Source organism: Coccinella septempunctata, chromosome 1, assembly GCF_907165205.1.
Source record: "Coccinella septempunctata chromosome 1, icCocSept1.1, whole genome shotgun sequence".
Taxonomy (NCBI): Eukaryota; Metazoa; Arthropoda; class Insecta; order Coleoptera; family Coccinellidae; genus Coccinella; species Coccinella septempunctata.
Window position 1 is genome coordinate 33,114,900 of NC_058189.1, and position 22,200 is coordinate 33,137,099.

A 22,200-nucleotide genomic window follows, 5' to 3' on the forward strand; every position below is an offset into this window, starting at 1 on the left:
CGCAGTAGGACTGAACTAGATTACATTATTCATCGTCGCTACTCTAATGCACTAAGTCTGAGAATTAAGAATGCTAGAAAAATGTTTCACAGTTCCTTGGCACTACCAAAAAATCGAAAGAAGTTCTATAAGCATATTTGCCAGACTCTCAATTCTAAGGTGTCGATTCCTCTTGTCAAGGATGACACTGGTAATCTGTGTTCTAATACCTCTGAATGCGCTGCTATTTTTGCCGATACTTTCGCCAATTCCTTTTCCGTGGAAACGGACGACCCTATGCCACAAATTTCGACACCTCGTAATACTAACTCTCTGTGTTCTATTGATGTCAGCGAGGGAGAGATATTGAAGCTTTTAAACGAGTTGGACCCATCCACCACCCCAGGCCTGGATGATATCTCGGCCAGTGTGCTGAAGAGGTGCTCCGCTTCTCTCTCGATACCAATAACCAAGATCATCAAGTTGTCATTCAGTTCTGGCCAGTTGCCTTCTGCATGGAAGTTATCCAGGGTTACTCCCATTTTCAAGAAAGGGGACAAACTGTCTGCGAACAATTACCGTCCGATTAGTCTTCTTCCTATCATTGCCAAGGTTGCTGAGAGAGTAGTATGTAGCAGGTTGCTCCAATTTTTGCTTGAGAACAAAATCATACCTGAGCACCAGCATGGTTTCTTACCGGGACGATCAGTGATCACATGTCTGCTTCAATGTCTCGATCACTGGACCAAATCCACCGACAGAGGTATACCTGTAGATGTTATCTATCTGGATCTTTCACGAGCCTTCGATCGTGTCCCTTTAAATCGATTGCTTTTAAAGTTGGAGCATTTTGGCGTGAGAGGTGGCGTCCTGGAATGGCTTCGATCCTTCGTTTTTGGCAGGTATTTCTCGGTCAAGGTTGGTGATTCCCTATCTGACTTTAGGGCGGTCATCAGTGGCGTCCCACAGGGCTCTGTGTTGGGCCCCATTCTATTCCTGGCATACATCTCAGATCTACCGGTTTTACTTTCATCCTTCTACTCTCAATATGCAGACGACCTCAAGCTTTTCTATGATGCTCGATTTCCTGGGGTTCTTCAAAATGACCTGCTACTGCTGACTCAGTGGTGTCAAAGGTGGCTTCTTCCCCTGAACGTAGAGAAATGCAGAGTTCTTCATCTTGGTAGGGGCAATCCACGGCATCAGTATTTGATTGATGGCAGGATAATTGAAGCGACTGCAGAGCATAACGATCTTGGTGTGACCATAACGGAGGATCTCTCCTGGACTTCTCACGTTAGCAACATATCATCGAAAGCTAACAAGATCCTGTACATGGTACGACGAGCGTTTCCTAGATGTTCAGTTGATACATGTAGGCAACTATATATCACATATATACGACCGATTTTGGAATACGCTGGCCCTGCATGGTTCCCACATCTTCTTTCTGACCAACACCGTTTGGAACGAATACAGCGCGCCACAACTAGGATCCCTTTTGGTAGAGTTCGGCCATCTTATGAGGAGAGACTTCAAATGTTCGGGCTTGTGAGTTTTCACGACCGTAGAATGCGTGGAGACCTCATAAAGACTTTTCGCGTACTTCATAATTTTATTGGTGGCAACCTCGGCAACATCTTCACTATAAATGACAATAATCTTCGTGGTCACCAGTTCAAACTCTATCACGAGGTGTTTCGAACTCGTGCGAGACAGTTTTTCCTGCCCAACCGGGTATTAACTAGGTGGAACTCTTTGCCGGAAGATGTAGTGAGTGCGGAAAGTGTTAATTCCTTCAAAAACCGACTAGACTCATTATTAGAATAGTTTTCAGTTTGTTTATGTCTAAAGTGTCATTTATGTATAAGATTCATAGGCTTCGGCCTCATCTTATTATCTGGAATAATAATGATATCATAGTTATCTTCAGGTTTTGATATACAGGTTCGGCAAAAATTTTCTAGGGAAACCAGACGAGAAATAAACAGAACGAATATTTTTCTTCCTCTCCCACCATTTCTCCCCTTATCTCTTCACCTTAGTATCAATCAGAGAAACAGATGTCTCTGGTATCAATAAGCCTCGACCCCGATTCGACATTCGAGCGCCGACTAATCGCTTTCATTTCAAACGGGCGCGGCTTAGAAAGTTCAAGCGGGGGAAATTGTTCTAGAATTATTTTTTTGTTTAACTGATGCGATCTCTAGACTACCCTTCACCATACCTAAACAGGAAGTTCAAATAAAAAATGAGTCGATGTGTTGAAATACGAACAGTATTTCTCATCATATTTCAATCTGGAACAGATAAATATAGGGAAAAATAGCCTGAGAAACTGTGAGAAAATTATATTATCAGGAGGTAATGAAAATATGTGAAAAACGCTCACAAGTAGGAGAAGTAAATACTCTACATCCATCCTGAGTCATAGAACTATTTTCGGTTTTGATTTTACTTCGCAATTATTCAGTTTTTAGTAGAATGGGAAACCTCGCAATTCAAAACGATAATACCTATAAAAATACTACGATCTATGTAATGAAAACTCTTCAGAACAATCGTACTTTTGGTTTTCCCAAGACATCTAATAGCATATCTTTGCTAATAGACAATTTGAAAGAACTAGGAACTTGAGATGAGGGGTTGCGTTATCCATCTATCTCCTTGAAAAATTTTTTTTTTCATAATCAACAATGCCGAAATCCAAAAAGACAAAAATAGATATAACTGACCTCCCAACGATTAAAGCTGTACATGTCCATACTATTCTGTGACACACATATCCAGTTAAAGCATTTATTAATGGATAATGAAGTATTAGAATAGTGGTTGTGCTGGCTGAGTAACATAGATTGTGTTCAATGTATGAGGTGCAGAATGATTATGAACATTAATTATGTATACATTTGAGAGAAAAAATTCAAATCAGACGATCATAATAGAAAACTGATGATATTTTCAGAACAGAGCTTCAGGGTCTGATTTGATTGATTTCTTCAGAAAAAAAAAGAGTAAGATTGTTCTGCTCCATGAGTGCGACATAAACATAAATCACATGGGGGATTCCGAGAAATTGACCAGTTCGAATCAATGGCACAATTTATGTCTCGTGTTTCACCATTGATATAAATAGTACTTTTAGGCACAGCCTTCTAAAGGACTATAGACGGCTGTGTTTTAGGCCAGGAGATCCAACTTTTCCGACCGATTTGCCTTGATGAACCTTGAAAAAGGAATTTTATTAATACCGATGCCAAAAACACTACCGTTCACTATAGATGAGATGGATCGGTTCTACCTGCCCCTTTTCTCGTTTCTTACCGCACCTGTTAGTTTTGTCAAGTTGACGGGGATTGGTTTACATTTGCGTTTGATAAACGTCAAATGTCTCATATTTCTCAGGCTTTTTTGATCTTTTCCGATTTGGCTTCAAAGTTCAATTAGATTGTTACCTTGGAAAGGTCCGATTATTTGACTTTCGTTTGTTTTTTTACGACCGGGAGACGCAGCGATTCGGACAAATAGATCATTTTCCGAATCTTGCAAATCTGCTGATAAGGATAACACAAAACAAAAGCAATAGGATTTAAAATGCTATCTGCAGTTATTCGTATATGTAATAAAACTTCTCATTTGTAAAAGAAAACAAAACTTAACAGGGTAGTCTTAATCATCGGAAACGGCCCTTTTCATAAAGAACGCTCAGAAAACAGTTGGTATCTTGTTAATGAGGACTATCGCGTCTGAATGAATGAATGAATATACAAGACTCATATAATACATATTCAAAAATGCCACCACAACTGTAAAACTTCACGAGACCACATGTAAAATAAAAATTGGAAGAGGAGTTAGACAAGGGGATACAATTTCGCCTAAACTGTTCTTAACAGTTCTTGAGTACGCACTGTCCTGGGAAAATAGAGGCATCATTGTGGATGGTGAAAGACTAACACACCTTAGATTCGCAGATGACATTGTTCGTATTGCGGAGAACATCGGTGACGCAAAGCAGATGGTTGAGGAATTAGTGCAGGCCTCATCAAAAGTCGGTCTCCAAATAAGTGCCTCTAAAACCCAAATAATGACAAATCTTGTACTGGCACAAAAACATCCCATTAGGCGACTCCGAGATAAAAGAGACACAAGTGTACAAATACCTCGGACATGAAATACAGATCGGAAAGAACAACCAAACACATGATATAGAACGTAGAATTGGTTTGGGTTGGACTACTTTTGGAAAACTACGGGAGTCTTTTAGACGTGATATATGATATGTCTGAAGAGAAAAGTGTATGAGCAGTATATGATGCTAGTAATGACATATGGCGCAGAAAATTTGACACTAACAAAAAGTTCAGCAGAAAAACTAAGAATTGCCCAAAGAGAAATGGAAAGAGCCATTCTTGGAATTACTAGAGGAGACATAATACCCAACACTACAATCAGACAAAGAACAAAAGTTGAAGACATAGCAGAACACATGACTAGAATGAATTGGAGATGGCCAGATCATCAAAAGAAAGATGGACTAGGAGGATATTGGAGTGGCGACCACGAGAAGACAAACGTAGCGTCGGCAGATCACTGACACGGTGGAGCGACGATGTAATGCCTCCCACAGACTTTCCATCCGAACGGATGGAAAAGAACAAAGTCTGTGGGCGGTATAAAGAAGAATTGCGGGGAACTGGATGCAGACAGCCCAAAACCGTGATACATGGAGGAGATTAGAGGAGGCCTACGTCCAGCAGTGGAAAATAACGGCTACATGATGATGATGATCGCGTATGAAATATGAATTCGTCGCTAGAGGCGCGACTGTGAATTTTTCGAATATCAGCCAACATATAGCGAAATATTTTCAGAAATATCCTGTGAGTCGAGAACGAACCAAGATATCTGTGATGTGCTTCCTGATATCTAATTATTTCGAAAAATGAAATCGGGGGTCACTGAAGATTTTTTCTTACGGTCGATTCACACTACTAGTGCTCATGCTCATGTAATTCAGGTGGCTTCGAAGTTATATGGAGTGGGAGGTAGCTCCAGCTGACAGCACATCAAAGAAAAGGTGCGCTAGCTCGTCAAGGCGCTCGAGTCATGTGGCCGACGAGAAGCCAGAAAATGCAGCGTATCCTCGCGAGTAAAAGCTGGACAAGCATCCGAGATAATGTGGACAATGATAAAACGAACACGGCCGCGAGTCAAACGAGCTATAGCTAGACAGGGTCAAGACGGGCGAGCACGAGCACGAACACAGTGTGGACCGGCCTTTAGAGTTCTCGAGATGCTCTTAGTGAACATCGAATTTGGGACACCCTGTGCAATGTTATTACTCCGAGAAGTCGGTTGCTTCCCTTGAGAATAAATATTTTTCCAATTACTGCAAGTTATTACGATTCCATCGGTATATTTTCGTTATGCGCCTTGTTCATGGAGCAGAAGAATCGCAAAATGAGAACGAACAGAACAAACATGAAATCCCAACACCCCCGGAGCAGTTATATGAATCGAAGCGGAATTAACTCACTTGGAGGGACGCATAGCTGTGTTTTTTGGTGAACCTGAATCCTTTGTCGTGACTTTCGTTCACGTGTCTGTGCCTCAAGAGGAGGGTCCTCATGAGCTTGGCCTTGTCCTCTTCTCGGATCAGATCTTCCCTGTAGAGATCCTCGGTGACTCGATACGCTATCGCAGGAAGATCTCGTTCTTCCATGTCGAGGAGTACTAGTCCTGCAAGAAGAAGTGAAACGTATGTTTTAACACAAAGCAACAGAAGAAATGGAAAACCCAAAAAATTCTTGATTATAAGTGAGTGTAAACTCGACATTACTGTGTCATTGTTGAATTTTCTGCTAGTCAAGATAATCTTTGTCTATTTGTGATTGAACAGGATATGGACACTAACACAGGTGAGGAGATTGGGCAAAGTAGCCGAGACCAGCAAACAGTTGATCACCTACTGTCATAGATGTATGTGAAGTCGACGAAAAAATTCAATATGCACCTCGTCAAAATAATGTCTATTTTCTCGCCTGCTTGCTAGCTTCGGCTATCAAATTGTCGTCTTGGTACCTAAATAGACTATCTCATCAAAAGGATTGTATCTGTTATACAACAGATACTTTGGATTCTTGTTTTTATAGAGCCACGATAGACCTCAAGGTCGCAGTGAACTGTCGTAAACGTCACCCTCAATGTTACTGCAAGGTCAAGTTATTTGAGTTTCAGAGTAACTACCAATATTTCACAATGCAATTTTTAAGGTGTTTTTCGGGATGTGAAATATTATGTTTAGTAATTCAAATAGAAATTGTAGTAAAATGAAGTCTATAATGCCAGAATGTTAAAAACACGAAATATATTTATTTTTAGGTTCAAAGAATTATTTATGACAAAATGGCATCAATCTAAAAGCGTTTCCATTTTGCACCACTCTGGAAGCTCAACTACTCCATATTTTCTCAGCAGTATACTTATGGTGCGATAAGTCATTTGGTAAGCTTTCGATATTGATGCTTGCAAATTAAATGCGTAAAAAAATTCATTCGAGGAAATTTTTCGAATATCCAGGATTAAGACTAGAGAAGGACTTCTACGGACTTCAGAAGCATAGATGTGGCGATTTATGAGGAGCCAAAAGAAAGAATCGAGCGAGCTAATACCTGTGAAATTGGAAAAGAAACATGGACCAGTTACTTAAAGGACCTATGTAAATGTACAGAGGCAGCCCGCCACAAAAAATAAAATATTTCATCTCGATAAATGAGTCCGACGTGAGAAATGCATTAAATAAGCTCCAAAAGAGGAAAAGTTCAGGTCAAGATGATATTACTAACCAGATCCTTTAAGTAAGGTTCACGAATTGACGTTTCTAACGCAAACAATATAAGTACATCAGAATAATCACGATGAAAGACGAAGAAGTACGACAATCCTACTTTTCAAAAAAGGCGATAAAAAAGTGCCTGGTAACTACAGAGTAATAAAATTAAGGCCATGCATCCTTAAATCAGTCACCCAAGTGATAACTAAAGTAATAATAAGGAACACGTATGAGCTTATATGCAAGAGGGAAGAAGAAGAAGAAAAAGAATTAAATTCAATTTTTACTAAAATGTCTATTGTTTTTTTAGATGTTGGAAGCCTGTGATGTGAGCGTCATCTCGTCATCTGTGTTTCAAATGTGTTACTAAGACCCCTAAGACTAGTTAAAAAATTTATTTGAGGGCCATTTGCAGAAACATGCAATTTTGTAAGGTTTCAGATGGCCATTTTGATCGAAGGGGTTTTGAATGTTTTGATTACTGTACCGCTTTTTGTTTATCTAGCTCCTTCTAGTTGCTCATTACTACATTTTTTGTCTAATTTCTTGGTGAAAACCTCAGAATATCGTACGAGAATTAGTGCATGTTGAAGAACTGTGGATCAAATAATAAAATGGATTTTTCGAAATAAACTTTACTGAGGAGTATGGATAAGATACTCAGGGCGTAAAGAAAATGACTTGAGCAAACACTGCTGACTAAACCATGTGTAGTGAACATTTTACTGCAAATCAATTGAGAACTGTTCATCCACGTAAATTATTGTATGAGGAAGCATCCCTAGCATGAAGAGTCCATTTAGAGGAAATTATGACATTTATACGCCCATTCAATGATTCTCAATTGCTACTCGTTCAATATATTCAGAAATGTAAAGGTTTGATTGATTTCTTTCTGAGAATCGAGTGACTGTCAAGTTTTTTAAAACCTGCTGTGAGTGCTTTTTCATAAATTAATTAATTTGTATACCTATTATGTCATAGACAATATCACAAAGAAATATCGAAAAAAGCATAAAGAAACTATACTGACGTCTGACAGGCTAACATACAAGTATTATACCTCTGTAAGGTTTTTTTTAATTGTAGTAATGAAAATTCTGTGAATAATAGGTACTAAAATGTGTATGCTATGATGGTATATTCAATATATTGGTTCATATTAATTTTTGAGTAAATTTTTTATAAATTGCAAATAAAAAGCGACAGCGTATTTCATTAATATCAATTGATTCCCAAAAATGTTCAGATGTTAGATTGCAGCAACAGGGAATATAGGTAACAGGGGTTTTTCGAAATGATAAATAATCGTAAGACTTTATTGAACCACATAATTAGAGCTAGTAAAGCTGAGGGTGAGCTTTAACATGAGAACTTACCGTCTTCCAGGCATTTTCTCAGATTGAGGAGCGAGTGAAAACTGAGAGATGCAACATGTGGTTTACCCCATCGATCGATGCCTTCTTCAACATCTTCTTCATACTTTATCCAACGAGCTTTCTCTTTCCATTCATTTTCTTCTACCGATGTGTGTAGCTCGTCCAATTCGACGAAAAGCTGCCGAAAAAGGAGAATTTCAATAAAAACTTCACCTACACCTACATTTCCGATAGTTGGGGCTGCTTTCTTATTTTCTATACAATGACTCTAACGAGACAGTGGCGACAATTGTGGTCTTGTTTTTCATAATTTTTGCAAGAACATGGTGGATTTGGTAACGTGTCGTGAACTTATCCAACGGTCATTAATACTAAACGGATTTGTTTACAAAATATTCTCAAGACGAATGGGCTTCTTCGGGTGATTTTTAGAGGTTTTTGTTGTCCTCAAGTTATTGGATTCACTCATTTTTAATTGTTAAGCGAAGATTGCTATGGGTCTTCATATCGTTATATTCAAAAATTCAAAAATTAGAGCAATGCATTCATAGTCCCTTTTTAATTCAGATAAAATGGGAGATTATTTTCTTTTGCATGCTTGAATACAGGCATGTCTCTTATTTAACGAATACATTCTTGTATTTTTTTTAATAGATTATGCCAGGTTGTGGAGCAATCAATTGCAATAATTCTGCCAAGAAAGGCTTTTAATGAAGCGCCCTAAGGATCTTTTGAGGAGAAAACAGTGGATGGTTAATAAGAAAAGACATAATTGAACAAGGGCGGTCCTAGACTGATTTTCTGGGGGGGGTAGTAATTGAAAGAACAATTGAAATTTCAAATTAAGACTTCAAATAACACCCTGTAGGTATCTTTAGTTAGCATTTGCAGTACCATATTTTTTTTCTTTAAATTGTACAGTGCATCCCATTTTGGGTGAGACAGTCAGGGTTTCTCGCTTGTTATTTAAGATAGAGCCTTGCGGTTATAACGTTTCTGTCCTACTTTTTTGTGAAATTCTGCATAAAATCCAGTGGCGTACTCAATACTTGTTTTCGGGGTATGGTTCTGAAGATACGACACAAACCTATATTTTTTTCACTGAAACACCTTGTATTTCATTACTTCGTTGAATTCGTTATTTTTTCCCTTCAAAATTATGTATAACATTATATAGGTAGGATGTTCAGAAATGCTAAAAAACACTAAAACATCACATAATGATGATTTTTTGTTAGTGAGCCATGAATTTTCCAAGTTTCAATAAGAGGATTATTACTTTTGATTATTAAGAGTAGTATTTCATGTATGATACAACCATCCTCGTTGTTATTATGGCTACTATACATTTGGAAGCATTGTTTAATCAAGTAGGCATTGAAGAGAAAAAAACAAATCTGATCTAGCTGTCATCGCTATGAATTGTTATTGTGTTTAGACACAACAGTCCTGAAGAACTTCGTGCATCAGCAGAGAAATTATAAAACAGCCCTTTTATAATATTAAATGCACTTAGGCATTGTATAAAGACCTACAAAATATAAAGTCTTTATACCACGTATTGAAAAGGTTGGTCAATTATGTATTAGGCAAAACGGACAGCAATTTGAACAGTTTAATTAGTAAAATATTATGTGAAAATTTGTATCAATACCAATAAATATTTTATTGGTATTTCTTTTGTATTATTTATGTGCTGCTATTAGGTAGGTTCTGTTACGAACCGCTGAATTCAAATTTTATTTATATATTATTTTGTTAAAATCCATCAACAGAATCGTAACTTATAAAAAGCAAATTATTTCAATTAGTCCATTCAAGGAGTAACTTTTCTGAAAACTATTGTAACCAGTCCGGCCCTTGCGGTCGGACCTTTCGAGAACCAGGGCGGTCGCTTCCTTCTGGAAGAATCGCGAAAGGTTCGCGAAGGTACCTGAATGTTTCCGGCGCCTATATAAGCCCAGCGGAGGAGCAGGTAGACAAGTACAAGTACAGTAACAGTGCAAGCGACTAGTGGAAATAAACAAGAGTGGAAATAAATAGTAGTGTGATAGTTAGTTTGTGAGTCATAAGTGTATTAAGTGTAAATAAATAATTTTAATAAGTTGGACGTTTTAATCAAGCGTAGAAAACGTTACATTGGTGTCAGGTGTGGGGTTCAACATCGCTCAAATTAAATAAATAATTTTGGATATTTGGAGTTCATGCCAGTGACCACAAGACTACAGAACGCGATGGAGACTCAAGCGGTAATGGACTTTTTGAGTAAGATGAACGAAAGAATGGAAGAAAATTCTCGAAAATTAAATGAACAAATGGTCCAAATGGAAGAAAATTCTCGAAAATTGAATGAGAAAATCGACCAGATTAAGGAAAATTGTAATGATGTGGTGAGTCAACTTACAGATAAATTGGATAAGAAACTGGAAACCATAAATGAAAAATTTGAAAAAGTAGACGAGAAGTTTGATATAGTGAACGAAAAATTTTACGAAGTTTATGAAAGAGTTCATGAAAAGTTTGACAAAGTTTATGAAAGAGTTGACGAAAAGTTTGACAAAGTTTATGACGACGTTAATGGAAAATTGGAAGAAATGGCAGGAATAATTGAACATCATTCCAAATTGATAGATTCCTTGAAAAGAATGTCAAACAGTACAGATATTCTGGCTTCAACACCCTACAGCACAGCGAAAGCGGAAAATGACGGCGAAGGTAGTAGAATGAAGATCAAGCCTCCAACTTTTGATGGAAAAATACCCTGGTCATCTTACCAAAAACAGTTTGAAGCTGCTGCGCTGGCAAACAATTGGAACGATAACGAAAAAGCCACGGCATTAATAATAGCTCTACGAGGAGAGGCACTCAACATTCTGCAAACGATTCCGGAGAGCCAACAAGCCTGTTACGAAGTTCTTACATCGAAACTTCAGATGAGATATGGTGATGCTCATCTACAACAAGTATACCATGCACAAATAAAGAATCGAGTGCAGAAAACAGGGGAAAATCTCCAAGAGTTTGAAGCTGATGTGGCGAGATTAGTCAGGCTGGCTTATCCATCTGCTCCAGATAGCTTCCTGGAACAGCTATCAATCCAGACATTCGTGGATGGGATAAAGGATAGCGAAATACAACAAGCCCTGAGACTAGCACGCCCTAGAACCATAGATGATGCCTTAGCCCAGGCTTTGGAAATCGAAGCAGCGAAGCAAGCGTCGCATAGGGGACACTTTCGTGTAAGACAAGAGCAAGAAACAAATCGATCTGTTGAGGAGATTGTCAGAGAAAAAGTCCGCAGAATATTGCTTGCTGGGAAAAAGGATGCTGTGTGCTGGAACTGCAACAAAAGGAGGCATTTCAAGCAAAATCGTCCAGAATTTGAAAGGGCTACAGCTGGGAAAATAAAAGGAGTCGCTGTGGTAGACAATGGCTCGACCAAAACCATTGAGTGTCCCCAGAATTCCAGTCATTGTTCGCGCCTGGAAGAAAAGATCGATTTAAGGCGGACCACCGTAATCGAAGACGACTGGCTACCTGAAGAAATTCAAAGAGCACAAGAGGAAGATAACGACTTGAAAGTAATCCTGGGTTGGAAGAAGAGCGGTAGACGACCTACTTGGGAAGAAGTATCCAGACTGAGCCAGAATGTAAAGTCGTATTGGGCACAATGGGAAACATTGAAGATTGATGGAGGTCTTCTGAAACGTTGTTGGGAAAATGAAGATGGAACTGAGCAGAGACTTCAGTTGATTGTGCCGAAGAGCCGTGTGACAGACATTCTGACCAGACTACATAATGGAACTACAGGTGGACATTTCGGGATAACTAAGACGTTGGAAAAAGTCAGGCAGCGATTTTATTGGCTAAATTGTAAGAGGGACGTTAAAGATTGGTGTAGAAGATGCAAGGTTTGCGCTGCTGCTAACGGACCTTATGGTAGAGGAAAAGCACCAATGAAGCAATATAACGTCGGATCTCCCATGGAACGAGTAGCTATCGACATCGCTGGCCCCTTTCCCGAAACAGACCATGGGAACAAGTACATTTTGGTAGCGATGGACTATTTCACGAAATGGGTGGAAGCCTACGGTATTCCTAATCAAGAGGCAAGTACGGTAGCTGATAAATTGGTCAGAGAATTCTTCTGCAGATTTGGAATACCTCTGGAGCTGCATTGTGATCAAGGCCGAAATTTTGAATCGAAGTTATTCCAAGAAGTATGCAGCAAATTGGGGATTCACAAAACAAGGACTACACCTCTTCATCCACAATCAGACGGCATGGTCGAACGAATGAATCGGACCATGGGAAAACATCTAGCCAAAGTAGTTTCTGATCACCAGCGGGATTGGGATGAATATTTACATCTATTCACCATGGCATAAAGATCTTCGATTCAAGAATCTACCGAGGAAACTCCATCCAGTATAATGTTCGGCCGAGAAATAAGGCTGCCTTGCGACTTGGAGTTTGGATGTAAGCCTGGAGAAGACGTAGCTGGGAAGGACTACGTCAGTAAATTAAGGAACAAGCTGGATTACATTCATGACAAGGTACGCAATCAAATGCAGCAAGCAAGTGACCGAATGAAAATGCGCTACGACATCAAGGCTATTGAAGGTGGATTCACCACTGGAGATCTGGTGTGGCTACATAATCCACAAAGGAGGAAAGGTTTTTCACCAAAGCTGCAGAGACAGTGGGAGGGACCGTATGAAATAATCAAGAGGATAAATGATGTAGTTTACCGGATAAGGAAGCTCCCCAGAGGAAAACCAAAGGTTGTCCATTTCAACCGATTAGCCCCGTACGCGCAGGACAAAGAAGAGGTACGTCTTGTGGAAGCCCCGATGCAAGGTAGCAGCGATTACCAGAAGTTTATGGATCGTTATGGTGAGACACGCGTTGCACGGTTCGGCGCTACACAGGAAGTACATCAAGATCTCTTTACCGTGTCTGAGGAATACTCTCTCGCTCATCGCGTAGCGGAGGACCTTCGTATGAGCAAAGGAATAGCCAGAGTATTCAGAAATAAATTTGGACGTCAGGAACAACTATTGCGACAGCAGCCAAGAATCGGAAAAGTTTTGAAATTGAAGGCTGAAGGTCGGTTCATTTATTACCTAGTCACCAAGCGACATTCCTATCAGAAGCCAACCTATCAGAATCTATGGACGGCACTGCATAGCTTGAAAGAAGACCTTCAACGCTTTGGAGTTAGGAAATTAGCTGTTCCCAAGCTCGGTTGTGGATTGGACCAGCTGAATTGGCGAGTTGTGCGAAGCATGCTGGAGGTGGTATTTCAGGGGACTGGTATACGGATCCTGGTGTGCAGTTTCAACCCAAAGCAGGCCAGGGAGCCTGGAAAAACTGTGGAGTGCTACTTCCATCAGAATGGCTACTGTAGGAATGGTGATGACTGCAAGTTTCGCCACGGTCCTCGGAGAAATTCACTAAATCTGTTCTGGGACAGAACAGGCTTAAGGAGGGGACAGTGTAACCAGTCCGGCCCTTGCGGTCGGACCTTTCGAGAACCAGGGCGGTCGCTTCCTTCTGGAAGAATCGCGAAAGGTTCGCGAAGGTACCTGAATGTTTTCGGCGCCTATATAAGCCCAGCGGAGGAGCAGGTAGACAAGTACAAGTACAGTAACAGTGCAAGCGACTAGTGGAAATAAACAAGAGTGGAAATAAATAGTAGTGTGATAGTGAGTCATAAGTGTATTAAGTGTAAATAAATAATTTTAATAAGTTGGACGTTTTAATCAAGCGTAGAAAACGTTACACTATTCTTGACTGACAACTCCCTATTATTTTTTTTATGTTTCCATGCCATCCAAAATTTCCTAGCATAGCATCTATGATGAATAAATCTCTTATAAATTAACTTAAATTTCTTCTAATTCCTAGTACTCATTGGAAAAACTAAACTAAACAATATTATATTGGGGAAGCGCAAACCATAACAGTACCTTCGTTTTGTTTTTCGTGTTAGTGATGTGTGTATCATCTTTGTTTGCCATCTAATTTATTCTTCTTCTCTAAAATCATCATTATGTGATGTTTTAGTGTTTTTCAGCATTTCTGAATTCAACGAAGTAATAAAGTACAGGTTGTTCCATTGAAAAAAATATAAGTTTGTGTCGTATCTTCAAAATCATACCCCGAAAAAATAAATTGAGGACGACACTGTATTCTACGCAAAATTTTGTATCAGACGTAGTTGTCAGCTCAGCATTATTTCTCAAAACTTCGGAGATAAAAGAGGGATACGAAAAGTATCAATTTCCAACATCGCCCTGTATCTCATAAACGGAAACAGTTATGCAAAATCTGATTAGGATAATTTGAGTTTCACAAAAAAGTTCTATCTTAAATAACGAGCGAGAAACCTGGCTGTCTCAGCCAAGATGGGATGCTCTGTAAAGGAATCTCTCCTTTTCATTTCATTATAATATTGTTTTTTCTAAGTTTTTTTTATATGAAAAATTCAAAAAATCGTATTCGTTATGGGCTCTGGGGGGGTAATTACCCCTTTTACCCCCCGTAGGACCGCCCATGTAATTGAAGGCCTTCCGATTATTCTATTTTCGTGAAGTAGGTTGTTTCATTGATTCCAATTATTTTTATACTAATTCATGAAATTTAAGGTGCATTTCGCTCCAGAAGCATGGAAAAACAAGAGTAGGAGTAAGAGGGCTTTGAAATCTATTGCAGTTCCCACAATTTTGGCTCATTATTTCAGAGGAATCTATTTCTCGCAAAAAATCAGTCAGGTAAGTGGGTGAATCGACTTTTATGTGATCAACATCAGGCGCTCAGAGTCCCTGATCGATAATATAAATTTATAAAAAAGTAATGAGATTTATTTGTATCCCGTTATGTTCCCATGGATTGTTACGGCTAAAGATAGGTGTGAGCATAAACTTAAGATTAGCCGGCTAAACTTAGGTTTATATTCGAGGATCGGCTAAAGTTCGATAAAATATTCATCTGCGTCGGGGAATTTCATCTTTAGCCGGCTAATGTGCACATTACCCAAAACCGAACGGCTAAAAATGTATTCGATGGATATGCGTATGATGTCTCATGAATGGTCGGATGGGAGAGGACGAACGCACACGGCCACATTTTTGTTTAAATTTTTAGAATTGAAATATACAAAAAAACATCGAATATATTGGGGTTGTATTACATAACGCCCATGGGTTGTCAATTCAACATTTAACGAGTTATTTTCATCTGTTTAGGAGATTAATGCTCTTCAAACCGAGCCTAGTTTGTGAAAAACCATAATAAGACCCCACAAGAAAATGGGATATTAGGCATAGAAAATTTTTTCCGTAAACAAAAGTATATTTTCCCTACCATTCAATAATTGGGTTTATGGAAAAATTACGAAATAGGAACTATAGTTTCTAACGTTGCAAATTCTTTCCAACCAATTCTTTCGCAAAAAGGAACAAAAAAAAACTATGAACATAAACATAGTAGAAAATACTTTCTCTAGCTGATTTTGTTAAAAATTTATTCCCGAGTCATTGAACATACGGGTTCCAAAATATGGCCTGTCGCCACCCTTGATGAATCAACCCGGAGGATACAAGAGCATCATAAAGCTTATCAGCCAAATCAAAAATTATAGAGTTAACTCTATAATCTTTGAGCCGAATAGTCCGGTTAACTACAAACAAAATTGGGTACTTCTACTTATATTTTTCTATAATTTGACCTTTGGTATTTTGATGAAGAAGTCGCAGCATTATTCTTGTCTTCTTTATCACCTTCTGCTAATTCAATTCCCCTCAAATTATGAATAATAACGAGATGAATAATAATCATTAACACTACAGTTTTCCCTCACACTCAAAATAGCATGTCATGAATTTTGTCATCAAGCGTTTAGATTTTTAGATTCGTCAATAAGACTTCGTTGAGACACAGTTGAAACAAATATATGTTCATTCTCCAATTTCTCAACTGCTTAACAGAATGCTTTTGTGCTATTAAAATATGTGAAATTCATACAAAAAAATGCATTGCATTAATAGTTTGATTATACTCGTATTACTATTTCTTTACATTCTTTTAAGTGCCGAAAATTTGCGCCCCTCAAGCCTTCTATATTTTTAGCCGATGGGATGTGGTTACACTTAAGTTTAGCCGGCTAAAGATAGAAGAAACTAACATTAGCAAATACCCGAAGCTAAACCTAAGTTTAGCCGGCTAATCTTAAGTTTATGTTCACACCTATCTTTAGCCGTAACATATAGACTGAATAATTTGTATGGATAATCGATGAAATGTACCGAGTTCCAATATTTGCATTAAACGGTTTATGAATTTGTTGAGTTTTAATTTTGTCCCCTCAATTATTTACGCCGTGTAGGTCCACCGGAAACCATAAATTAGTCATGAAATCTGAATACCAATGGCGTACTAAGAAGTATCTTTAAAGTATGAAAACAAACTGAAATTTTCGTCAAGTCGCCATTTTGATCATACAAAACTCGCGGCGTCAATGGGCAGATTACTGTTGGAGAGTTTGGGTGGTTTTATTGTCTGTTCATCGGACAACTGGCACAAATACGTGAGTACTTAACATATTAGAATGAATTATACAATAATTACCATATATACCATATATAATACTATTATATTTTATATATATTTCACAAAAAATCTTTAATATTTATTATACGGCTTAAAGTTTTAGATAAGATCCTCGGACAAACAGTCCCTTGGACAACCGAAGTGGTTATCCGCAGGAAATTTTTGTTGTCCTTTCAATAACAACGATGTGATAAGATTTTTACTTGGGAAATATGAAAATTCTAATGCTTGACACCCTAATTCCAACAATTGACATCCTGTTTTAAAATTTAAGACCTTTCGCTTTAAAATTATTATTTTGTAAGATGGTTTATTATTGAGAACGTCGATAACGTTTTTACTGTCCGGTGTGCCATATCATTAAAACTGCTGACTGATATTTTATTGAATTTGGTTCAATTAGTATATTTTTCAAGATTGTTCGTTGTAATATTTTCATTGGACAACCAGATATGGCCATGGCACAACTAAGTTGTCCCTAAATTAAATTAAGAACACATAATAATCGTTTTTTTCCCTTAAAATTCAAGAAGAGTAGATAATTTTTTAAACATTCAATTACCCAAAATAAATCAATGTAGCAGGAGTTATTTGCCATATATAAAGATAAAAATCAAAAAACTGTATTGTTTAGGGAATGTAAGTAATATCATTGTTGCAAGAATAAGTGTTGTTTAGTCGGTTTAAAAATACTTTTGAATAGTGGTCCAGGGATCAGGCCAGATTTGGGCTGTTTTTTAAGTAAAATTCACTAATTTCTTGAAGAAACAGCTCTGCTCTATACAGAATCGTAAACAGTAGAAAATTATCGTTTAAATAAAGTTTTTAAATGTAGACAATAAGAAAAAAAATCCACAATTTCATCATGTGGAAATTCAAAAGTTGATTCACCGAAATATTGCAATTTAAAGATATCAAATAAGGATCAATAAGAATTTCTTCTGTTTCACTTAGTTCCTCAATTATTGTGTAAAAATAATTAATAATTCATTTCCAGTTCATATGGTTCTGAAATATTTGTGTGAATAATGCCACTGCATCCACTTCGATTGCTGAGCTTTTCCTCATTAAACAATCCTCAAGTGTTGATAGTAGAGGTTCATCATCAGGCAATTCAATCGATTCCCACAGAGAATGTACACTGAGGAAATCGTATTTGAAGACGAAATTAAGGCCAGAAAATACAAGAAACTGTTAAGAAATTCTATATGAAAGTGCAAAACATTAGAATATCAAGGTAAATAATATATTCCCGAAAATACCATTCCAAGACTGAAGTCGCGTAAACCTTTATGGTCCAACTCCTTTCTTAATTCGACTATAAGGGACAAAGACCTTTGGCAGTCTGAATGGAATAGGTGTACTATTTTCAACAAAGAATTAGTAACTGATCCTTCGAATAGAGTTCCTGGTTTTGATCTTCCCAGGAAAATATGGTGTATTCTGAATCGTATAAGAACAGGTCACGGACGTTGCAATAGCATGCTTTTCAGGTGGAATTCAGTTGAAAGCCCTAGTTGTGAATGCGGGGAACCAGAAGAAACCATAAATCATCTAGTTAATCATTGTCCAATTTATAAATTTCAGGATGGTTTTAGAGCTATACATGCAATTTCCGAATCTTTTTTGAATTGAGTTGTCAATTTTAGGTCAATCTGACATATTGAATTTAATTTTATTATCTTACTTTTTTCTGCTTTTGCTTTCTCTTTATTTCAGATAAATGTTTCTGGTATCTTGGAGAAGACTTTCTGGATTTTCCTTTTTGTTGGAGAAAGAATCAATTTTTGCAGTGCGAGATGCCCTTCAATATGGAATATTTCAGCTTATTTCGTGAACAATTACAATCCACTACACTCACGGGGAGAAAGGGTTTTTTTACTGAGGTTTTTCCCTAAGCTCTTGTATCATACACCAATTTGTATGGTACCCCGTTACGCTAACCTCTGCTAAAACTGTATCTCATAAACATGCTATAAATTATTGTTTGCTGTTCAAGATTGTAATGCTCTATATCAAAAGAATATATATAGGTATATCAAGCTAAATTTGGATTTGGTGCAGTAAATAACATTTTCAATAATAATAAACTCTGTGTCGTTTATCAATGAGCGTCTTACACTGATAAGGTCAAGGAGGACTGAAACAGAACTAATTAATACATTTACCCTCTATCTACCAATAAAAAAATTCATAATCAACATTGTTTTCCTTCACAGTAAGAGCTCTACATTGTGCAAAAGGACAAAAGCAACCAATTGGAGTCCAATATTTTTTGGAAATGAATTTTTTTCTTTTGATGGTTTTAACACTTGTTATTATTAGTAAATGAGTACAAGACAGCCCTATAAAATCTGCCAATAAACGAATAATGGGAAGATATTGTTTAAATTCGAAGATTTTAACCCAACTATGGAGCTGAGAAACAGATTACAGATGTAGTCTGTGCCATGCTATTGCAAAATTCCCCATTTGTCGCCACCCTTGTTAAAGTCACTGTAATTTTCTATCGCCAATAGCTGAAGAAAGTAAGTTTTTGGGCTTGGAAAACATTCGTTGCTTCAAACTAGATTATCAATCAAATCCATCTGTTAAACTTACCGCATGGGGACTATGATCATATTTTTTGTTGGAGCTGAAATGAAGTTCGCCAACATCATTCTTTCCGACATAGACCATAGATGCATTGCTTGGTCTCGAAATTTTTGGTCGTCTCAGAGCTTTCGAATCGTCAGATCGATGGCTATCTAACTGGTCTCTATCGGCGTCCTTCAAGGGTAGGTCTTCGGGCTGCGTTGAAACTCGTCGTTTCTCGTTGAACGTTACTTCGTTTTTTTCATGATGATGATGATGATGGTGGTGATGATGTCTCCTTCTCGACGATGAGACAGGATCGCTCACTTCGGTTGGCAGGGAATATTTTCGGAATTTTGAATGGTGATGGAAGTGCTTCCTGAAGTGAAAAGTAAATAATTAATATTTTAAAATAATTTTGAGTTCATCAAAAAAGAAGATGAGGACCTAACCTTCCATCAAGACGAACGCACTTGAAAATTTTATTGGCATATGTTAATTTCGATCAAGATTAGCACACAAAAATTATAAAAGATGAAAGACCACCTAACATTATGCAATCATTAAGGAGGCGTATTCACACAGTACATTGGCGTTTTGTCAATTCTCGAAATTGTTGAAAATTCTGAGGCAGAAGCTTCACTTTTCATCTTTAAACCTTTGTTAACGCCGATGTTAAAATCCAACATTTTGAGTATCTGCTGTAATCGCCTTTACTGTACAGTATGTTATCTAAAATTCCTAATTTTTCTACTACTCAAATGTGGACAGGTAAACGTATACGCAACAATATATGAAAAATATTCAGTATATTTGTTACCTTAACAAAAATTTTATGTAATGGAGACGTAATACTAAGATGAAATTGTTACATAAAGTATGTGATAGATCATGTATGTATAACTGTTACATTAATTTTTTACATTACATAGTTGTCAAATTTACATTTGGGGAATTGAAAATGATTACTGAAATAGATCCTAATACGATCCTAGACCGTAGATTACATTAGATGAGAGGAGGGGCCCTAGACCGTATGTTAGTTGAATTATCGTAAAGCAGTGTGAAAAAGCTTATCTCCTGATTCGTCCATGTGGTTTCGTTTAGGATATTGGCTCGTTCGATATTTACGTGATAATGAAGATGGAAACTAAGGATTGCCGAATTGTTCTCATTTATTTTGGTACCTTACTAGATTTGATGAAAAATGGGATGAAATGGGGAAACATCATAGCACTTTTTCAACATAACTGACATAAGCACTTTCAAGAAACTGCCTCGATTTTCAAAAATTTTTTTTTCAACCAAAATTGCACAAATTATTTGATAATTTTTATATTGTTTTAATTTTGATGTTGCAAAATGGCGTATGCACCAGGAACTTCCTTTCTATACCAGTTGCAACTTTTATATGGTTACATCAGTGAGGCTCGAAATTTTCCTTCCCTATTAATTCCCTTTTTCTGCTATTTCTTTTTTCGCAACCTCTTTTGAAATAGTTGGTGAAACTAACAGCAGTTATTTCCATAAAGAGCGTGATTTGAAAGTTTGTTCGACAATCGACCTCACATTATTCCTAGGGAATCTAATAGACAAGTAATATTTGCTGATATTTATCTCGATGGGTGTTATAATACATCTGAATATCAATATTATCTATGTTGAATTTCCTTAATTCCAGCCGTATAAAGAGCGGTCTACACCATTTCTGTGATCTGTTCAAAAAGTCAAAAAGAATAAATATCTTACATCAGAAACCACTAATTTATATGGGGTTTTCATAACAATTCAAATCAGTTCCTGATCTCGGAAAGACAGAAATTTTTTTATTTGTTGAACGGAAAAAAATAGAAAAATTTTTTCATTGAAGAACAAATGTTCATTCATGTTATTCACATTCCGAGGTAAAATGATTTTTTCAATCAATTTCCACATAATAAAAATTAATCGAACAGTCATTGTCTACAATTGCTGAAATTTAAACAAAAGTCGTAAAGTGCTGTCATCTTTTCGACGAAAGTGGAAAATAATGTATTATTCGTAACTTCTACTGATCTTCAAGAACCCCTGATCTCTTTTTTCGAAATAATTTTATTTCAGAAAGACGAACTAGTCCCAGATTTGTGGAAAAGCATCCCGCTATCGGTTTATCAGAAATGTCATCCGTTTCAAAGATGTTTAGTTTTCGAGTTCGTCTTATGTTGCTTTTCTATCGAAGTTTCGATTCATTTTATGGTTATTTTTCATGAATTGAAACTTTCAGATAATTTCTCCTTATATGATATTATGATCATTGAAGTAGATTACACAATAGACACAAAATGAATTGCATATCTAAATAAATGGAAAATATTTATATATTAAGTGTCCCATGTCAAGAATGAAATCGAAAAACTAAATATTTTTGAGGCGGATGACATTTTGAAGAACCGGTAACGAGTTGATTTTTTCGACAAACCTGTGACTATAAAACTGCGTTGAAAAATATAGGATGTCCCATTTAAAAACACGGACTCTCCTCTATATTTCTGAAATGGTAATTAATTTCTATGTTCCGTTAATTGTATCACATAAAACATAAAAATTACTGACAAAAATATTCTAGAATTTTTCGAATATCTGGAACATAAACCAAGATATAGTGAAATATTTGAAACAGCAATTTTTCAGAAAAGCCCTGTAGCTCGAGAACGGATCAAGATATCTATTATCTGAGTGAGCACGAACTTTGAACACCCTGTACATATGTTGTGTACAATCGCTTACCCATGTGAAGTTGTCGCCGACTTCTTTCAAGAACACTATTTTTCTGAGTACTGG

General features: G+C 37.2%; 1 protein-coding gene across 3 annotated transcripts in view; it reads right to left on the reverse strand.

Moving 5' to 3' along the window:
- Positions 1–22,200, reverse strand: part of LOC123320214 (anion exchange protein 3) — a 254,710-nt gene that overhangs the window by 103,456 nt on the left and 129,054 nt on the right. For all 3 annotated transcript variants that reach the window (XM_044907456.1, XM_044907464.1, XM_044907448.1), the window contains 3 exons: positions 19,408–19,759; positions 8,194–8,371; positions 5,519–5,721 (listed from right to left, as the gene is read on the reverse strand). In XM_044907456.1, coding sequence (XP_044763391.1) covers positions 5,519–5,721; positions 8,194–8,371; positions 19,408–19,759 — 733 coding nt within the window. The remainder of the gene's footprint in view (positions 1–5,518; positions 5,722–8,193; positions 8,372–19,407; positions 19,760–22,200) is intronic.